The sequence below is a fragment of the Podarcis cretensis genome (genome assembly GCF_951804945.1).
Source record: "Podarcis cretensis genome assembly, chromosome: 15".
Lineage (NCBI taxonomy): Eukaryota > Metazoa > Chordata > Lepidosauria > Squamata > Lacertidae > Podarcis > Podarcis cretensis.
This window is the reverse complement of record NC_137185.1, coordinates 15,524,877-15,545,065: the sequence shown is the minus strand read 5'-3', so window position 1 is coordinate 15,545,065 and position 20,189 is coordinate 15,524,877. Positions and strand designations below refer to the sequence as shown.

General features: G+C 43.1%; 1 protein-coding gene across 1 annotated transcript; it reads right to left on the bottom strand.

Moving 5' to 3' along the window:
- Nucleotides 1-1,314: 1,314 nt before the first annotated feature.
- Nucleotides 1,315-12,231, bottom strand: CCT6A (chaperonin containing TCP1 subunit 6A). The gene is made up of 14 exons (XM_079954547.1): nucleotides 12,058-12,231; nucleotides 9,978-10,041; nucleotides 9,151-9,285; nucleotides 8,005-8,178; nucleotides 7,572-7,675; nucleotides 6,559-6,669; nucleotides 6,249-6,408; nucleotides 6,034-6,116; nucleotides 4,937-5,033; nucleotides 4,438-4,585; nucleotides 3,924-4,057; nucleotides 3,512-3,614; nucleotides 2,059-2,131; nucleotides 1,315-1,653 (listed from the first exon to the last, which is right to left on the bottom strand). Exons 1-14 carry the CDS (start codon nucleotides 12,189-12,191, stop codon nucleotides 1,581-1,583), a joined length of 1,593 nt encoding a protein of 530 aa, XP_079810673.1. The 5' UTR covers nucleotides 12,192-12,231; the 3' UTR covers nucleotides 1,315-1,580.
- Nucleotides 12,232-20,189: the final 7,958 nt, after the last annotated feature.

Sequence of the window (20,189 nt, the reverse complement as noted above, 5' to 3'; positions counted from 1 at the left end):
TTCTTAAAGCCGCTAAGCCGTTAATAGCCACTAAGCCGTTAATAGCCGCTAAGCCGCTAATAGCCGTGCTTCGCAAGACGAAAAAACTGCAAGATGTCAAGGGAAAGGAAGATACAGAATTGCAGCGGAAATTGTTTGTTGAAATAAGATGAAATTGAGAAAGATAATAAGTTTTAATTAATTGGAGTAAAGGGTTGCTGAAAAATTGTAAAATATGAATGCAAAAAGGGTGAGGTATCGGGAAGTCCGAGAAAGGCGGCTTACGAAAATGAGGTTATGAAATTATATCTGTGTCTTTGTTTTTGTTTGCTGATGTATGTATGTTGTTTTGTCTTAAAATTGGAAAAATAATAAAAATTATATATATATATATATATATAAAGAAAAAACTGCAAGATGAAGAGACTCGCGGAATTTTGTCTTGCGAGGCACCACTGTAATGGGTTAACAGCCAAAATCTCTGACAGGATACTGTAAGGAAAGCTGTCTCCACGGGGGAAAAGCAGGGGCTAAATTGTTGGGGGTCTCCTCTTTTTGACTGTTCAGAGCCAACAGCCCCATGCACCTACCCTGCCCATGTCATGGGACCCACCCAAGGTTTGTGGATCTGTGTGTATGCATGCATGCACACACTTTCTCCTATGCCCCACATGGGGCTCTTCTTACTCCTCCAGTGTCAGACTAGAACCCTCAATGTTGTGGGTGCTAGCAGAGGCTGGTGACTCAATTAACTCACTGTTCAAGTAACCTGCCAGGGTGACTGGTGCCCACCTGTCAGATGAGAAAACTATGTCAAAGAACTGTAGAGTTGGAAGGGACACCCCCCCCCCCAGGTTCATCTAGTCCAACCTCCTACAATGCAGGAATCACAGCTAGCAAATCCCTGACAGATGGTCACCCAACTGGTTTAAAAATCTCCAATGGAGAAGAGTTTGCCGCTTTCCAAGGTAGCCCGTTCCATGTCAAAGGTGGTGAGATACATTAAGAATAACCTTTCACCAGGCTCATTTCCCCATGGAGCAAGATGGACAAGCATCAGGACAGGATTCACCTCTGCAATTGTCTTGGAAACCCCCCTTTCCCCACCAGCTAAAAATATGAACAAGACCTGAGAAAACACCCTCCTTGCTAATGGAGCCAGAAATCAACCTGGAAGGAGGGTGACGGCGGGGGTGGGGAGGGGAGAGAGAGAACCTGCCGGAGAGTTTAACTCTTAATCTCCTGCCAACAACACAGAGAGGAAGCCAGGAACAGCTACTGAGAGCAAGAGACGAAAGAACAGACTGGCATAAATTGACATTGCTACAGTCACAGCAGAGAGCAGAACTGTTTATTGGGTAGAAAGACAGTAACTTCAGATGTATTAAGTCAGTCAGTGCATGTAAAAAATAAATAGTAACAGAAGCTAACAATTTTCATCTGTGAGTGGCCAGAATTTCCCAAAGGCAGAGCTCCAATTCCTCGTGCTGGCCTGAAAATCCACCTAAATTGTGCAGGGAGGGATACAGGGGGGACACCTTGAACTTGTTCCAGAGGCTGCTTGTAAGAGACACACTCTGCCCTCAAGCCAGCTTTTCAGCTCAGCCTTTGAGAGAGGACATCCCAGCACGCATAATTTCATCAACCAAGAGAATGTTGCTTGCAATGACGGTGCTAAAAGAGAAAACAGGGGGAGGGGGGAGAGAGGAGAGAGAGAGAAGAGAAATTTCAATGATTGTGGAATGCAACCAACATCCTGCCTCCTTCCTTCATATTACTTCCCATACAGCCTTCTGGATATGTATGCTTCATATTTGCACCTCACAGAACCCCCTGAAAGCTTCAAAGCCCAATCATTTGTTTGCCCCATCCTCTGCCAAGAAGGTTCCCCTCTAGCTGTTTTGGACTACAGGCAAAGTCTAGAGCAAAACCATCCCAGCCTGCTGAAAAGGAAGCATTACTAAATGCAACAGGACTTGACTGCCCAACGGATCTGTGAAGGACTGTAAGCCAAGCCCTTTAAAAGCAAATTGTTTCTTCTTTTAACTGCCAACTTCTGCTAGCTGTAAAAACATTTACCTTGAATGAAGCAGCTGCTTTTTAACATTGTAATTATCCCAAACTCCAGCTGCCGCCGCCAACATTGGCTCACCTGGAAAACACAACAAAGAAATGTTTAAAAAGCAACAGCAATGCTGTAGCTGACTGGCATACTTCAAACAACAGTAATGGAGACTGAACAAATTTATTCACAGGCTCGTGTGTGCTTTAGGCTGCGCAGCCTGGGTTGAATTCTGCCTTGAGCACACAAAACCTGAAGCAAAACCTAGAGAAGCTAAATGATGACCTTCATCTTATTCCAAGAGAGTTTGGGGGGGGGAGGCAACAGTGGGCTTCTATAGGCAACTACCTTATACCTTAAGGATGTGGGTGGCGCTGTGGTCTAAACCACAAGCCTAGGACTTGCCAATCAGAAGGTTGGCGGTTCGAATCCCTGCGACGGGGTGAGCTCCCGTTGCTCGGTCCCAGCTCCTGCCAACTTAGCAGTTCAAAAGCACGTCAAAGTGCAAGTAGATAAATAGGTACCACTTCGATGGGAAGGTAAACGGCATTTCCGCGCGCTGCCCTGGTTTGCCAGAAGCGGTTTAGTCATGCTGGCCACATGACCAGGAAGCTGTACGCTGGCTCCCTCAGCCAATAAAGCGAGATGGACGCCACAACCCCAGAGTCGTCCACGACTGGACCTAATGATCAGGGGTCCCTTTACCTTATACCAAAGACCTTCTACCATTGGCCCACCTGGCTCAGAACTGTAACCACCTTAAGTAGCTGATCTATGGGCCCTTCAGCCATTCTTGGGACTCCTATGAGCCCACTGCTCAGAGGTGTTGGGGAGCGCTAGTCCAAATCCATGGAGCTGGGGAGGAGTAAGCAACCTCTGCTCTACACAGGTTGGCAGCGGCTCTCCTTGGCTTCATATAGAGGCCTTTCCCAATCCTACCTGGAGATGGTGGGGACTGGATCTGGGATTGGACATTTGCCATAGCCCTCAATGCCCAGGTTTTCTATGGTTTAGAACTCACTGTGTTCTTTGGAGGTCAGACAGTGAAGAACATCTCACACAGACCAGTTTGAGGTTATTTTATTTTTATTTTTTAAAAACCCAACCCATTTCATGCCTGCATAAAGGAAGAGCTGACCCTCAACTGCAGCTACCAGTTCATACAACTAACTCCATCTCTGTGGTTTCCACAGAAGTAAACATGCCAAATGAACCGGTTTAGACCAAGCTGGAATTCTGAACAGCTCTCCAGAGGCTGGGTTCTGGGTGAGTTTGTTTCTCCTTAAATAGTTACTCAGAGCCACACGAAGAATACTTTAAAGTCAAATAAGCCGTTTTGGGGGCTCCTCAGCCAACCTCTCTTCCACTTCCACCAAGTTTGAAATCCAGAAGGGCTTCCAACAACACATCAGGGTCCCAACCCTTCTTGAGATCAAGCCAACCTCTATTTTACTGCACGCTTTCCCTTACCAGAGTTGAGGTCCACACCAGTCAGCTGCCCGGACTCTGCGTACTCAGCCTGAACTTTCACAAGCGTTTCTTGTGGATCATAGCCAGAGTTCTGAGCAAGTACCTGAGAAAGAATCACAACACAAAGAAAATTCAGGCTTCTTCCCACAACTGCCAACACTCATGAAACCTGTCACTTCAGATTTCTATCTATCCTCTTCTTCCTTTTAACCTGCCCTTCCATCTGCATTCTCTTCCCTCTGCAACTGAAGCAACTTTGGAAAATTTTATTGATGGTTCTCCCCTTAACCCAGCCTTTGCCAGCCTGGTGCATTCCAGATGCAACTTCCATCAGCCCAGCTGCCTTAACCACCGGGTAGAAAACTAAGTAAATTTAACACCTTAAATTGATTTATTTTCCCATCAAGCAGACCTTTGGAATGATAAGCAGAGCATCAGCAAAAGCTTGGACTCCCAGCTGGGCTCTTCCTTTCACACTGGGCTTATGCTTCACGAGGGCATCAGCTATAGCCACTTCCACGGCTCCGGCACCTGGGACCACACACCCTGCAAAAAGGACAATGTCCTTAAGCATTTAAACACTGCATTGGCTTTGAATTCAAGGCAACATGTACATCCTTTTGACTATTATATGTTTGTTCTTTTCAACTGTTAACATTCTGCTGTTCATTGTTTTACAAGGGGTTGCACAGGACTGTTCAAATTACATATTTTGGACACTCTCTTATATTATTAACAATACAGAATTCGTATTCTTATTTCCACACCAATTGGGGCCTTTTGTGTGTGGGGGGGCCTCTCCCCCTTTAGGAATTGAACCACCACCACCATTGCTAGAGAAGATGTAGCAAAATCAAAGTTTCCCCTTTTAACCCACCATGCCCTGCCCATCAAAGCCTTATGAAGCGCTTCTAATACCCACTCACCATCTTCAATGGCATTTTTGACAGCACGTAATCCATCCCGGACGGCATCCTTGATTTGTGTCAGCGTGTGCTTATTCGGCCCCTTGATCAACAGTGTCACAGAACGAGGGTTGTCGCACTTTTCAATGAATGTGAACTTCTCCTCACCCTGGAGCCAAGAAGATGAGGAAATGAATTATTTGAGTGTTATAAATGCCACAACAATCTACCAGGCTCCAGCAAAGGCAGCCCACCGACTATACTCCCCAAGATGCTTTTATTATTTTTAATGCAGTGATCCAAGTTGCATTTTCCAATTAACTGAGCAACAAAACAAAATTGTGCAGTACTACTGGGGGGGGGGGATCTTACCACCATTTGGCAAAACTTAAGCAGGTACTGAAGCCTTCACTGATCCAGAAGGCATTAAGAGACTTTATTTGGGAGTTTCCCAATTTGCAACACTTGCCACAGAAACAAAACCATTGCCAGGAATGTGAAAGGGGAAGGTGACACATACCAGTGTGTATTCGTAGACGAGTCCTGCATGTCCCAGGCAGTCCACAGAGAGGTCGTCCACAGAATTCATAGCAATGCCTCCACAAGCAAGAGTCAACCTGGGAGGTGGGAAAAAGTCATGTTTTAGCATTTAAGGTCACGCGGTTGAACCTAACCAATAACAGTGGCTGATTGGCTTCTTGAAAGCTGCCTGCACTATCCCAGAGGTGGTCTTGGACTCCAACCCCCACCATTCCTGACCACTGGGCCATCCCTGACATGAACTGCAGTACAACATCATCTAGAGGGCACTAGGTACTCATTCCTACTAAAGAATAAATTCAGCTTGGCTAAACACAACTAACTGGAGTCAGCAGTGCTAAGTTATACTGGAAGCAAAGATTCACTGAAACCAGTGCTGATGGTCTTCCAATTGCACTTAGAATCATGGCACAAGAGAAGTCTACCCTCCTCCCAGAGCTGCTGTGCATCACTCCAGCACAAGGGGTATCCCTTTTCGCAATTGGCTTATTGTCCATCAGGCCTTCTCTCCCCCTGACCAGAGACCAGCTCAGCAGCAGCCAGGACAACTGGCTCCATGTGGGAGAAGTGGGCCCTTTCCACCAACTCTGCCCAAGACCAGCTCTCTCAGGCTCTTCCTCAGGCTGTCCCTCAAACAGCCGATCACTGTAAGAACTACTATATGCTCAGATCTGCGCTGCTTGCTGATTTGTAATTTGGAACCAATCTACTTGTAAGATTGCCTTTCTCATATATGCCCTCTTGAACTGGCACCGCTACAGGTGCCCCAAAATATCCATTCCACATTTGTAACTCCCTGACTGTTGACATCCAGCAGGTGCCTGCACTGTCTTTTTAGCACCTGCTAAAAACATTTTTATTTACACAAGCCTTACCAAATATTTAGAATACTGATGTTTTTAGTTTACTGTTGATTTTAATTTTTTTATTGTTTCGTTTTTACTAAAAAAAAATCTTATTGTTTTATTCTTTTTGTAAACTGTTTTGAGATCTTGCACAATCAAGTAGTAGATAAATCTTATGAACTTTATAAAACTGGTGCCCAAGATGTTTCCTCCCACCCTTCCAGAAACTGACCTCTCCATGTTCCTTCGTTTTGCTCTGCGCAAAGCGACGATTCCTTCTTTTGCAAGAGCATCTAGGGAAAAAGGGTCAATCCCCTGAAAAAATAGAAATTAATATTATTTTGAAATGTTACAGATTGTAGTTTGAAAGGCAACTAATGCAATGAGAGGTCTATTCTTAGAAAACTGTCCCAATCAATTCTGAGCTCCTCACTCCAACTCTCTCACCTTTTGGTTGATTACTACAAAACCTTTATTTGTCTCTCCAACCACAGTTCTTTTCAGGTCTATTATTTTATTCACTCTATCTTCAATGAACTTCCGTTCCGCTTTAACTAGCTTCTCTCTTTCTTCTGCGCTTTTATAGAAAAATCCAGAATTCACCTCTCTGGGAACAGAAAAAACATGATTGGAAACTCACCACAGTAAGCACATAGGTGGAAGCACATTCAGCTGATGCAAAAAATCTCCTCCCATGAATGTGAAGACCAGACCAGCCTACAGCCAATTAAGCCTGCCACCCTCATCGCATACGTACGTTTTTTCATATTCTAGTGATACATTGCAAGTGAGAATGTAAGCATCTTCAGCTCTCTTCTTCATGTCTGGATGGCGAGCGCCGTGATCCAAGACAAGTCCCCTGATCAGCCTGTTAAGAAGAAGTTTTTATTTCACATATTACGATATTTTATTGAGAATTTTGTCCTAGGTTAATTAATTTGATATTTAATTCTGCTTGTCTAAGGAAAAGTCATATTACAAAGGAAACTCCCCTCCCCTCCAATATCATCTTTCTTGCTCTTCACTGAATGTTTCCAATCCCAGAGCAGGGAAACACAGAATAAAAATAAACAGAGGAAAACAATACACACTAACTACAAAATAATTTAAATACGACCAATAAACAGCTAAACAATTCTATTGTAAACAAGCAAAACTACAGCAACAACAACAACAACTAGTATTTCCAATTTAACCAAATACCTAGGTAGGAACAAAGACTTTGGGTCCTTTCTAACTCTGTGTTTGAATCATCAAATCATAAACTGATTAAACAACCTTTGTGTCTTGTTTATTCTATGTGCAGCCACCTGCTTTCTACTACCACCCTGACTCCTAATATGTGGCAAACAATTTAGACCTGTATCCCTTCCAGACTTGGGCAGGCTACCAAAGATGCAGCATACCGCTAGGAGTGTCCACAGCAGGAACTTTCATTTTGCATGGTGTCTGACTCCATTGGCCACTGTCAAAGCCAACACAGAATTCATCCATGTCCTCAAGCTTACGCCAGTTTGACTCTCACAGCTCAGAACCTCTAACTGAGACCATTTGGAGAACGGCATCCTTGGCACAGACAAAGGGGAGGCTGCTAGCCATGGCATATATGCCTTCTGTCTCTTTGCCACATGGAAAGAGTTAAGCACGTTGCCATCTCCTCAGCAGCAGAAAATGCAACACAGTGGGAGCTGTGCGATTTCTAGTAGGAAGGCAGTGGAAGAAGAAATGTAAAGAACGATTTAAAGAATAGACCCCTTCCATTGTACCTACGCTGTGTCTGTTTCAGATTTGTGCTTCATCTCCATTATCTCTACCATGTACAGGTCTATTGGTTCTTCTGGTTTTCTGATGGCCAGAATGGCATCTACGACGGCCTTGAAAGAGAAAAAGCAGCCCCCATCAAAGGCCACTCCAAGACCTAGCAAGCCTCTCCCCAAATAGTGGCGGCCATAAGACTGGGAGGAAGGCCAGAACACCAATGGTAGGTGGAGCCAGAGGCAATGAGAGGCAGAGCCACCTCCTGATTGGTTGCAGGTAAGAAGGTCGGCAGGTGTGGCCAGGCTGAGTAGAGGCTGGTGGGGCAACCCCTCCCCCCTCACCCTGATGGACCAGCCTCCACTGCTGCTCTCCTTCCAATCAAAACATGAAAGCTCACCTCTTTTTCTCCTGAAGCGGAAAACTAAGAGGGCTCTTGAATGCTCACCTCTGTAAGGATATCGGCAAGCTCAGCATGGACCTTTGTGCGGAGGGAGGTCCGGGCCACGTCCAGGAGAGTCTCCCGGTCCATTTCCTTGACCACTTTGACTTGCTCCAAAACCTGGAGGGCTTTTTCCTTGGCAGCTTCAAACCCTTCCGTGACTATTCGAGGGTGCAAACCCTAACACCAAAGCAAACAATTAAAAATTTTCTGCACACTTCCACCACCCTCTCAATATTTTCAGTCATGCGTTATTGGGCAAAGCGGGGGGGGGGGGGGGACACATCAGCCATACTGGAATCTCACAATGTAACAGATCCACAAGATCATTGAATGGAGTAGGGACAAGAATATACATCCTTTCCTAATTCCCCAGGTAATGGGTATATCCTTATAAGCCTTAATAAGGCAAAGAAACCTTTCACAAGAGCATCATCCAGTTTCTGCCATAACTGACCCTGGAGATCAGAATCAAAACCTGCCTTTAAATCTGTGAAGGCAGTAAAGAGTTTCCCCTGCAAGAATCTTGTCAAATTTTCATCAAGGAATAAGTCTGCTCCTGAGGATCAACTGTCCTGTCCTTTTGAATACATTTGAAAGGAAGTATGTTCCTTGCAATGCAGAGGGTAAAGCACAGGTTACTCTAGCACAGAGTTATGCCAAGGGAACTACAGAGCTCACTTGGGTGTTCACCGTGCAATGGGATTTGAAGGCTCCATAAATTTTTACACAGACAGCTGTTGATTACACCACAAAGAAGCAGATGTATGAAGAAAGCAGCCTCCCCCAAACTGCTGCCCTTCAGCTATTCGGACTACAACTCCCATCGGCCCCTGGTCTAAAGAAACATAGAAATCCAGCTCCGCAGTAAAGATGCCAGACAGATGAGCTCTGCTCCTTCCAAAATTATACATTCTAGTGTCAGAGTCTACAACAGAAATTCCTCCTGTATCATCCATTTCATCTTCATCCAAAGGCTTGCGCCAGCATCACTAAAACGATGAAACCTCATAAGTGAACTTATTTAATCTGAAACTAAAGAGCAGCCAAGCACCTAAAAAACAAACAAACAAACAAACAAACAAACAAACAAACAAAAAACCCCACAACCCAGCAAAGGACAAATAAAAAAGTAAGAAAGTTGCTACACACCTCTGAAATGTAGAGATCTGCCTGCTTGAGCAATTCCCCAATGATGAGAACATTGGAAGTGGTCCCATCGCCAGTGATGTCATCCTGCGCTGTCGCTACTTTGGCAATCAAGGAGGCTGTCGGGTGCTGGATTTGCTGCGAGGTACAAGGGGAACAATAGCCAAAAGAGTTATTCCTCATCAGTGTGCTTTCCCATCAGCCCAACACTGAACCTTGCATAGGTATTTTTGGCATCTTATGCCACGATCCGAACCAGAGAAGGAACCAGGCTTTGATGGCAAACAGTCACTTCAGAACTGCATGTTAATTTTCATGTGCTCTGAGGTAAACAAAGATATATCCCAATGCAACCATGTTAAACAGTTGAAAGAGGAAAATAAAAGCTATGTTTCAAAGAAAAGAAAAAAGACACAAACTAAGAGTGATCCTTCAAGAAGATCTGCCCTTCCCTAATCTGGAGGAGCCTTCCAGTTATTGTTGGGATCCCCAAATGTTGACGTGGTGGCTGATGGGAGCCAGAGCTCAACAGCAACTGAAAGGCTGGACTAGACATCTGGGGTTGTACCCAACTAAAGTCATTTGCAATTAAGTTACTGATATCAATGGATCTAAGTCAAGTTTGTCCATTTAAATGGGTGCACTCTGAGGACTTAGTTGGATACACCTCATGGTTTTAAGGTTGCCTATAATCTTCCAAGTTATGAACCTCTGATGGGCAATTATGTTCAACCTGCTGCCAATTCTTCATGCCTACAGTTACCACCACAAACCTCCAGATTATGCCAATGTTACGTTCTTAGTGGACTCCAGGGGAGGGAAGAACTCACCATCTCGTGAAGCAAGACGTTGCCATCTTTGGTAAGTTTGATATCTCCAGCACCAGACACAAGCCTGTGTGGGGACAGAGCACAGCCATCAACCCTCTGGTCCCAGCCTCCTCTTGCTGAGGACAGGAGGTGATTATAGCAGAGTCATTCCTGCTGCTGGCAGCATATGCAAAATGACTCAACTTTTTAGGTAAAGGGATCATGCCACAACCAGATACTCGTCCTTCTTTGGGAAGGATGAGGAGCAATGTTGGAGCTGTTTCTAAGCACCTCTGCCTGCCCACTTGTGAAAGGCCAGCTGGGTCCTTGTAGCTGCATACAAGATGAACCCTGCTGATTCAGACCAAAGGCCTATCTAGGACCAGCATTCTGATCAAACCATGGCCAACCAAATGCCTCTGGCAAGCCTAAAAGCAGGACATGCATACCAAGAGCCTCTCCCACTCATGATGCCCTAGCAATTGGTATTCAGAGGCATAGTACACCAATACTGGAGGTAATATGCAACCACTGACAGGCTTATCCTCTATTTTGGGAAAGGCTAGCCAAAAATTGCTGCCCTCCGCTCAGTACATAAGAAGCTGTCTTATACCAAGTCAGGACGTTTCTCCATCTAGCTCAATTGTTGACGCTTCCTGACAGCACCTCTCCAGTTTCAGACCGGGATCTGCTCCCCCCTGCCCCACCCAAGATCCATCAACCAGACCCTGCTGCAAAAGACATACATTTAGAATTAAGTAACTAGAAGACTAAGATTTTATTTGGAAGCCAAAACTGAACTCAGACCTTTTATACAAAAACCCACTCCAGGACACCCCCATCCAGTATAATTTAGGCACAAGGGGGTGGGTAGTTTATTGCCTATTGTTAGAATTTGGAGTCAGAAATGTGTTTGTCTACTGCAAGCTGCCCAGGCAGCTAGCAGTAAGTATACTGCAAGTTGCTCAGAGATAAACTTTATGCCCACCCGTTGTGTGTGTATACACACACACACACACACACACACACGAAAACAAACAGGCCCAGGTTCCTTTCCTTTCCTGATTTTCTTTGCAGCTGCTTTGCCTCACCAAACAACAGATGACTCCAGTACTCTTAGGAGCTGTGCAAGAGAGGGAACTCTTTGACGCATTTGAATTATCATCACATATGGTCAAGTCATACTATGGATGCATCAAGCCCACTGCTGTCTCATCCAAATGGCAGCAGCTCACAAAGAATAGATTTGTAACTGTGAATGGAAGTCCAAGATGAGATAAGTCTGTGGTACCAAAACAAATTATTTAGCTGAGCACATGCTCAGATACACCCTGCTCCTTAAGTCTAGGTGTACAGCTCAGCCTGCACCATCATTTTGTTCTGGCTCTATAGCTTGAGGATCTCAATGCTAGATAGCAAAAATCTTAAGCAAATCCATCAAGCCTGAAAGCCTATCCACCGCTGCTGTGGGCAATACAGAGCCTGGTAGGCTAATGGCCTGATTCTGCTTCACCTCATACCCCCAGGGTAGTGGCAGATGCAATAGTATTACAGTTCAACATTTCGGGGGGGGGGGAGAGATTAGGAATCGATCAATAACGATAGCATTAATGACGAGTTGGACAGATGGACCAGCCAGACGGGCGGGGCATAAATAATAAATTACTATATATTATCACTCATTTTCCTCCAGAGCAGACCCACTAAAATTAATGGCCTACACTAGTTGTGTCACTATTATTATTATTATTATTACTACTACTACTATTTTTATTTATTACTCGCTCTTCACCCGAAGGTTCCTCTGGGCGGGTTACAACATTAAAGCATAGTATTTAAATCATCTTAATTCCAATGGGTCTACTCTGAGCAGGGCTAACCAAATCATTGTACACATGCACACGCTAGTCTAGAGCCCGTAGCCGGCTCGGGGTTCACTGGCGCGCTCTGCGCACGCGCCGCCATTTCCGCCCTCGAGCGCCACGCGGGTGGGCTGAGATCGACGTGGCCACGCCCATCCCGGCATCCACGCTCCTTCCCCTCCCCCCCCCCGCGCGCCCACCGGCCTCCCCCATCCCCCCAATTCTTCCCTTCTCCTCACATCTTCATGGTTCCTTTAGGGCCGAGGTTGGTCCTGAGCACGTCCTGCAGGCCCCGCGCCGCGCTGATGTTGACGGCCAGAGCCGCCTGGGCCCTCGCCACCTCGGCCTTGGGGTTCAGCGCCTTCACCGCCATGTCGGCCGCCCGCCTCGAGGAAAAGGAAAGGGAGTGATAAGAGAAAGGGGCGTCCCCGCGCATGCGCAGGCGCCGACAGGGCGGGGGTTGTGGCGTCCTAGCCCCTTCTAGAATACTCCGCCGTTTCGGGGGCCCGCCTCTCAGCTCCCATTGGTCCGGCGTACCCGTCGCTCAGGAGGAAGCCGCCTCGGGCGCAAACGGTGGCGGCCTGGATGGCAGTTAGAGACTGTTGCTATGCAAAATCGTGGCAGGCCTCGGCCCCGGCGTTGGCAAACTAGGTCATGAATATGCATAAGCGCCTCATGCTATATTCATGATGTCTTACTCTGAGGCAAATTAAGTGTTTCCCTTTAATGATCTAAATAATTTTATATAAATAATATAAATAATTCATAGCACTAGTATTTATTTTTAACCTATGTTTAGGTTACCTAAACCTCACCTCCTCCTCACCTCCTTCAATATAGATACGGATAGATAATATAGATAAAACGCAGTACTGATATACATTTTTTAATGAAATACACAAAAATATGTATAGCATAATGATTTAATATATAGTATCTCATACATCATATACAATACTCATGCTATGTCTATAATTAGTTGGGCATTTTACTACATAATATGTTATATAAAGTATTTAATGTATTGGTGTAGCACGTAACACTTTTTAAATGCTACATTGATTAAATACTAGAATTACAGGTTATATGTCTAATTTTATTTATTTGCAATTATTTGTGACCCACTCGTTCTCTGATAAGTAAAAACACAACAAAATACCAAATAATTGAGAGTGGTGAAACTCAGGAGCAGTCCAAACAACTTGTGTCATTTTAGATCAAGGGTAAGTATGTATACAGTATTTTAACTTTTCCATCTGGCTTTCTTTATCAGTTAAATTTGCATCCTGATTGTTGAGCAGGGTCTCCAAAGGGACTCACAACAGCTTTTCTAATTTTATTGATTTACTTAAAATGTTTCTGCCCTGCAGTTCATTGTGAAGACATATAAAATTAATTGCTAACTTTTTCATGCGGCAGCAGAGTTAACTATGGAAGTCACCCCAACAGGAGGTGGTGATGGCCACCAGCTTGGATGGCTTTAAAAGAGGACTGGATAAATTCATGGAGGAAAGGGCTACCAATGGCTACTAGCCACAATGGCAGATCCTCCCAAGTATCTCTATTTTCCAGGAATGTCCCTGATTTAGAGAAACTGTCCCAGTTTCTGATTTGATCCCGGAATGTCCCACTTTTCCTTAGGATGCCCCTATTTACATTGGAGAAATGTTGGAAGGTATGGAATTATCTGACCCCTGAGCTGTCTGAAGGCAATCCTGTATAGGGAAGGTTTTTTAAAGGTTTAATGTTTTATTATGTTTTTATATATGTTGGAAGTGGTTGGGGCAACCTGGTAAGATGTATGGGGTATAAATAGTAAAATTATCATTATGGAATGGGACATCCCTATTTTCATCGGAGAAATGTTGGAAGGTTTGCAATGGTTCTCTGCCTCCACTGTTGGAGGGATCAATGCTTCTGAATACCAGTTTCTGGAAACCACAGGATGGGAGACGGCTCTTGCGCTGAGGTCCTGCTTGCAGGTTTCCCACAGGCATCTGGTTGGCCACTGTGAGAACAGGATGTTGGACTAGATGGGCCCCCTGTGGCCTGATCCAGCTGCATGCTTTACGCCAAAGAATCCTGGGAACTATAGTTTGTTAAGGGTGCTGGGAATAGTAGCTCTCCAATTGATACATTTCAGGATTCTTTGGGAGGAAGTTGATTGCTTTAAATGTAGGGTGTAGATGTGGCCTTAATACAGTGGTACCTCAGGTTACATACGCTTCAGGTTACAGACTCCACTAACCCAGAAATAGTGCTTCAGGTTAAGAACTTTGCTTCAGGATGAGAACAGAAATCGTGCTCCGGCGGTGCGACAGCAGCGCGAGGCCCCATTAGCTAAAGTGGTCTTCAGGTTAAGAACAGTTTCAGGTTAAGAACGGACCTCCGGAACGAATTAAGTACTTAACCCGAGCTACCAGCGGCGTAGCGTGGGTTGTCAGCACCCGGGGCAAGGCAAATAATTTGCGCCCCCTAACCCGGGGCAAGGCAAGTAATTTGCGCCCCCTAACCCGTGGATTTGAGCCCCTAACCCGTGGATTTGCGCCCCCTAACCCTAACCCCCAGATGTTGCGCCCGGTGCGGGCGGCCCCCCCTGCACCCCCCACGCTACGCCACTGCGAGGTACCACTGTAGTCCTATTTTGGCACCAGTCCTGTCAGCTCTCACCATCTGAGGTCACTAACAGAGGGTGTGATGTTTTAGATATGTGTTTTCACAGCAGATATTAATATTTAATATCTCATAAAGTAATATTCAACTTTTCTATAGCAGGTGTCAGTGTACACATTTTTAGCAATTTCCTGTGTACTTTCAGCTTAGAATTCCATCCTGGTCCCTTCATGGTGTCATGTGCTTCAAGAAAAGAGGAAACAGGTACCAAAATTTCTCTTTCTAACTTTTCAGTAAGTTATATTGGTTACATTTTTATAGATAGTTATTTCTTCTGTTTTTTGCCTTTGTTTGTGTAAAGGCTCCAATAAATAAGCAACCCTGTAAAGTTGGCTACTGTTGTTATGCCCATGGATCAGGAATAAGAATCCTATGGCTCTTCAGGAATTGTTGGACCATTTTTCTTAATCATTGGTCATGTTGGCTAGAGGTGAGGGGAGTTGGTGTCCGCAGGATAGTCACACCTGTGATAAAAGCTTTGTAAAATTAACTTACATTCATTGCCATTCAGTTGGGCCTCATTCTGAGTCAACATGATTGCAGTTGGGATGTTTGACTAACTTAGAAGGAAGATTTTTTCCAGGATGTGGTTGATGTTTTCCTAAACCACTTGAAGGGAAGCTCATACATCATTTCCCTTGCCCTCCCAATCTGCAAACTGCCCCCATATATTTGTCTATGATGGGCACTGGGTTTATCTGCACTGTGTGTATAGCCAACCAGTAGAGGGCAATGCAGCCATACCCAGTCAGGAAGTTTGTGTTCATACTTGGTTTACTGCGCAGTTACTGCGCTTCCTGTGCTGGGTTTTTAATGTATGTTCACATGAGGTTGTCCAAAATACAGGTTGTTATAAGTTACTACTGCTTGATGCTCTTTTTCTCTCTTTTTTTTTTATATAATATTTATTAATAGTTTTTTTTTTTTGAATTATAACATAATAAACAAAACATACAAAAAACATCACATTTCATAACATATTTTCTTATCCTTTTTGGACTTCCTCACATCTCCCTCTCCTACGTTCCAAAATATAAAAATTAATTCAGCAATTTATCACCTTGTCCCCACCTTATCTAATTTTCCAATGTTATAGCTTAAATTTTAGATATATTCATTTGACTTTTTAAAACTTTTTAGTTTAGCCTAATCATTATCTAAAAATTGATTTTTTCCTAAATTTAGCTTATCTTCATAGTTCAGTTTATCTAATTCAATGGTGCCAAGTTGTTTGTGATCAAGCATCCTCCTTAACATTCATACAGTTTACAATATTTTTGCAAATAGTCCTTAAATTTCTTCCAATCTTCTTCCACCGTCTCCTCTCCCAGGTCTCAAATTCTGCCAGTCATCTCAGCCAGTTCCATATATTCTATCAGTTGCATCTGCCATTCTTCCAGTGTGGGTAGATCTTGGGTTTTCCAATGCTTCGCAACGAGTATCCTTGCTGCTATTGTTGCATACATAAAAAATGTTCGGTCATTCCTTAGCACCCTCTGGTCAACGATGCCCAAAAGGAAGGCCTCTGGTTTCTTAGGGAAGGTATACTTAAATACCTTTTTCAGCTCATTATATATCATTTCCCAGAAGGCCTTAACCCTAGGGCAAGTCCACCAGAGGTGAAAGAACGTTCCTTCACTTTCCCTGCATTTCCAACACTTATTATCAGACAAGTGGTATATTTTTGCAAGTTTGACTGGGGTCATGTACCATCTATATATCATTTTCATTGCATTTTCTTTCAAAGCATTACATGCAGTGAAATTCAGCCCAATGGTCCATAACTTCTCCCAGTCCTCAAACATAATATTATACCCAATGTCCTGTGCCCACTTTATCATAGCCGATTTAACCATTTCATCTTGTGTGTTCCATTTTAACAGCAAGTTATACATTCTTGAGAGTACCTTAGTCTTAGGCTCTAACAGTTCCGTTTCTAACTTCGATTTTTCCACCTGGAATCCTAACTTTTTATCAAGTTTAAAAACTTCTTTAATCTGAGCATAATGTAACCAATCTCACACTTCGTCTTTCATTTTCTCCTGACTCTGCAATTTCCAATTATCTCCATCTTTTTCTAATATTTCCCAATACTTCGGCCATTTGGCCTCCATATTGAGTCTTTTCCGGGCCTTAGCTTCCAATGGTGAAAGCCACCTTGGAGTTTTGTTTTCCAATAAGTCTTTGTATTTTGTCCAGACATTAAACACTGCTTTTCTGACAATATGGTTCTTGAAATTCTTATTGATCTTAACCTTGTCATACCATAAATATGCATGCCAACCAAACGCATTGTCAAAACCTTCCAGATCTAGTACATCAGTGTCTTCGAGAAGCAGCCAATCTTTCAACCAGCAAAAAGCTGCTGATTCATAGTACAGCCTTAAGTCTGGCAGGGCAAAGCCCCCTCTTTCTTTCGCATCAGTTAATATCTTAAACTTAATTCTGGGCTTTTTGCCCTGCCAGACAAATTTAGAAATATCTCTCTGCCACTTCCGGAAACACTCTGTTTTGTCCACAATCTGTAATGTTTGAAATAAGAAAAGCATTTTCGGCAATACATTCATCTTTACAGCAGCAATTCGGCCTAACAAGGAAAGTTTCAATCTTGTCCAACTTTCTAAGTCTCTCTTAATTTCTGCCCAGCATTTCTCATAATTATCTTTAAATAGACTCAGATTTTTTGCTGTTATATTTACCCCTAGGTATTTTACTTTTTTAACCACGTTCAACTCTGTCTCTTTCTGAAACCGTTCTGACTCTGTAACTGTCAAGTTTTTCCCCAATACCTTAGTTTTCTGCTTATTTAACTTAAATCCCGCTACCCGACCAAACTCTTGAATTAATTGTAATACTTTTTTCGTGCTAGATTCTGGCTCCTGAAGGGTCAAAACTAGATCATCTGCAAACGCTTTAAGTTTATATTGTTTCGCTCCGACCTGAATACCTTCCACCAGCCGGTCCCCTCTGATCATGTTCAAGAGCACCTCCAGAACAGAGATAAATAACAGTGGGGAAATCGGGCAGCCTTGTCGTGTTCCTTTTTCAATTTTGAACTCTTCAGTAATCACATTGTTAACTATCAGTTTAGCCTTTTGTTCTGAATAAATTGCGTCAATCCCGTTCCCAAAACTCCGTCCCACCCCCATCCCTTCCAAATTTCCCTTCGTAAATTTCCAAGAAATATTATCAAAGGCTTTCTCCGCATCTATAAAAATTAAAACTGCTTTTGTGTTGATATTTGTTTGCAAAAGTTCCAAAATGTCAATTATGTTCCTTGTGTTAGCAAACAAATGTCTTCCTGGGAGAAAGCCTGCCTGGTCTTTGTGAATTACCTGATTCAAGACTTTTTTAAATCTACTTGCTAATATGTCTGCAAATATTTTGTAATCCACGTTTAGGAGGGAGATGGGGCGGTAGTTCTTAAGTTGAGTCTTTTCAGTTTCCGATTTGGGTATCAATGTGATAAAAGCTTCTTTCCACGATTCCGGCGCCTTTTTCCCCTCCAAAATTTCGTTGCTAACCTCCAGCATTGGTTGTATCAAATAATCTTTCAATGTCTTATAATACTTGGAGGTTAGTCCAGCTGGCCCTGGAGATTTGCCCAATTGCATATTCTGAATAGCTTGTTCAATCTCTTGTCGTGTTATTTTAGAGTTCAAGATTACTCTATTTTCTTGTGACAATTTTGGTAATCCATTCTTTTTCAAAAATTGTTTTATCTCGTCCTCATCTTGCGGCCCTCGAGTATATAATTTTTTGAAGTATCTCTGGAAACACTTTCTAATGTCCACAGGGTTCTGAATGTTTCTTCCTTCAATCTCTAAATTTGTAACTGTGTTTAGTTTCTGTCTCTTTTTCAACTGCCATGCTAGCAGTTTCCCACATTTATTCGCCGAATCAAATGATCTTTGTTTCATTAATTTGAGTTTCCACTCTATTTCCTGGTTTATCAATTTAGAATACTGTGCTTGATGGAGTTTAATTTCTCTAAGAATCGGCTGTGACTTCGGATTAGATCTTAGCTTCTTCTCAAGTTCTTTGATTTTCTCCAAAAACTTATCTTTTTTCTCATATTGTGTCCTTTTCTTTTCAGCATTCTGTTGTATCAGGAACCCTCTCATCACGGCCTTACTTGCATCCCAGATGATTCTTTTTTCCACCGTAGTGTTCAAATTTATCTCAAAATAGTCCTTCAAAACTTTTTGGGCCTTCTTGGTAATCTCCTGATCTCTAAACAAATTGTCATTCATCTTCCATCTAAAGGAGCCGGCTGGTAGTAGTGTTATGTTCATCTTTACAGCATTATGGTCGGAGCAGGTCTTTGGGCAGATTTCCACCTTTCCAGTCTTAGGTGCCAGACCTCTAGATATTCATATTTGGTCAATTCTCGTCCATGTCAGTTGGGCTTCAGAAAAGAATGTTCCTTCTCTTCCCAGGGGGTTCTTTGTCCTCCAAATGTCAATCAAGTCCATGTTGTCAGTTAGTTCAAAAAAGGTCTTTGGTAGTCTTCCATCTTTTGTAAGATTTTGATTTTGTGTCTTATCCATGTTGGTTGATACCACGCCATTCATATCTCCCATCATAATGATGTTGTCATAGTCCAGATAGTCCAGGACATTCTCATGCAACTTCTTATAAAATTCCGATTTCCCTTCATTTGGTGCATAAATTCCTAGTATCAAAAACTTCTCTCCTTGATAATGTATCTCTATTGCCAAAATTCTTCCTTGCTCATCTTTAAATAAAAATTTAGGTGATAGGCTCTCCTTTGCATAGATCACCACTCCTCTTTTCTTCACTCGGTCCGAAGATATAAATTCTTGGCCGAATCTTTTATTTATTAGCACTTTTCTATGGAGCCTTGTCACATGTGTTTCTTGCAGACAGATAATGTCCAATTGTTCTTTTTTTCAATATATGAAATAATTTCCTCCTTTTTTCCAGAGAGTTGCACCCATTAATATTCCAGCTCAACAGTTGCAGAGACATCCTGAGCAAATCTGTTATTTCTCAAGGGGTGGTATCTTTTTCTCTGGATCTTCAGGTTCCAAGGGAGTAAGTACAGCAGATGCTCCAGGCCCCAAGGGTGTTTCGATTCCTTTCTGAAGGTCCTCTCCGTAAGCAATCAAAAATTTATCTCTATCTTCAAGTGTTTTAATCTTGACTTTCTTCCCTCTGAAGGTGAAGGATAATCCCTGAGGAAATTCCCACCTGAAAATGATTGAATTACTCCTTAACAGTCTCACCAATTCAAGATAGGCGGATCTAAGGTCCAGCAGTTGTTTCGGGATATCTTTGTAAATTTCTGCTCTTTTATCCAAAATGTCCAGTGACTTTTCGTAGTGTAATCCCAAAATCTTGTCCCTTTCCTCCCTCGATCTCAAAGTTATCAAGCAATCTCTGGGCTTATCTTTCTTTGCAAATCTTCCAAGTCTGAAAGCCGATACAATTTTAAAATCCTTTTCTTCCTGTATAGACCAGAACTTGGAAAATTCTTTGGTCAGGAACTCAGCTAGGTTTTCTTCTTCAGCTTCTGGTATTGACCTTAATCTTAAATTATTTTCCCGGTTCCGCAGTTCTATCATAGACAAATACATCTGATGTTCTCCAACTTGTTTACATAATGGTTTTACCTCTTGTTCTAATTTTTCAACTTTTTGGCTGGTAGCCTCAGCCAATTTACGATTCTCTTCAG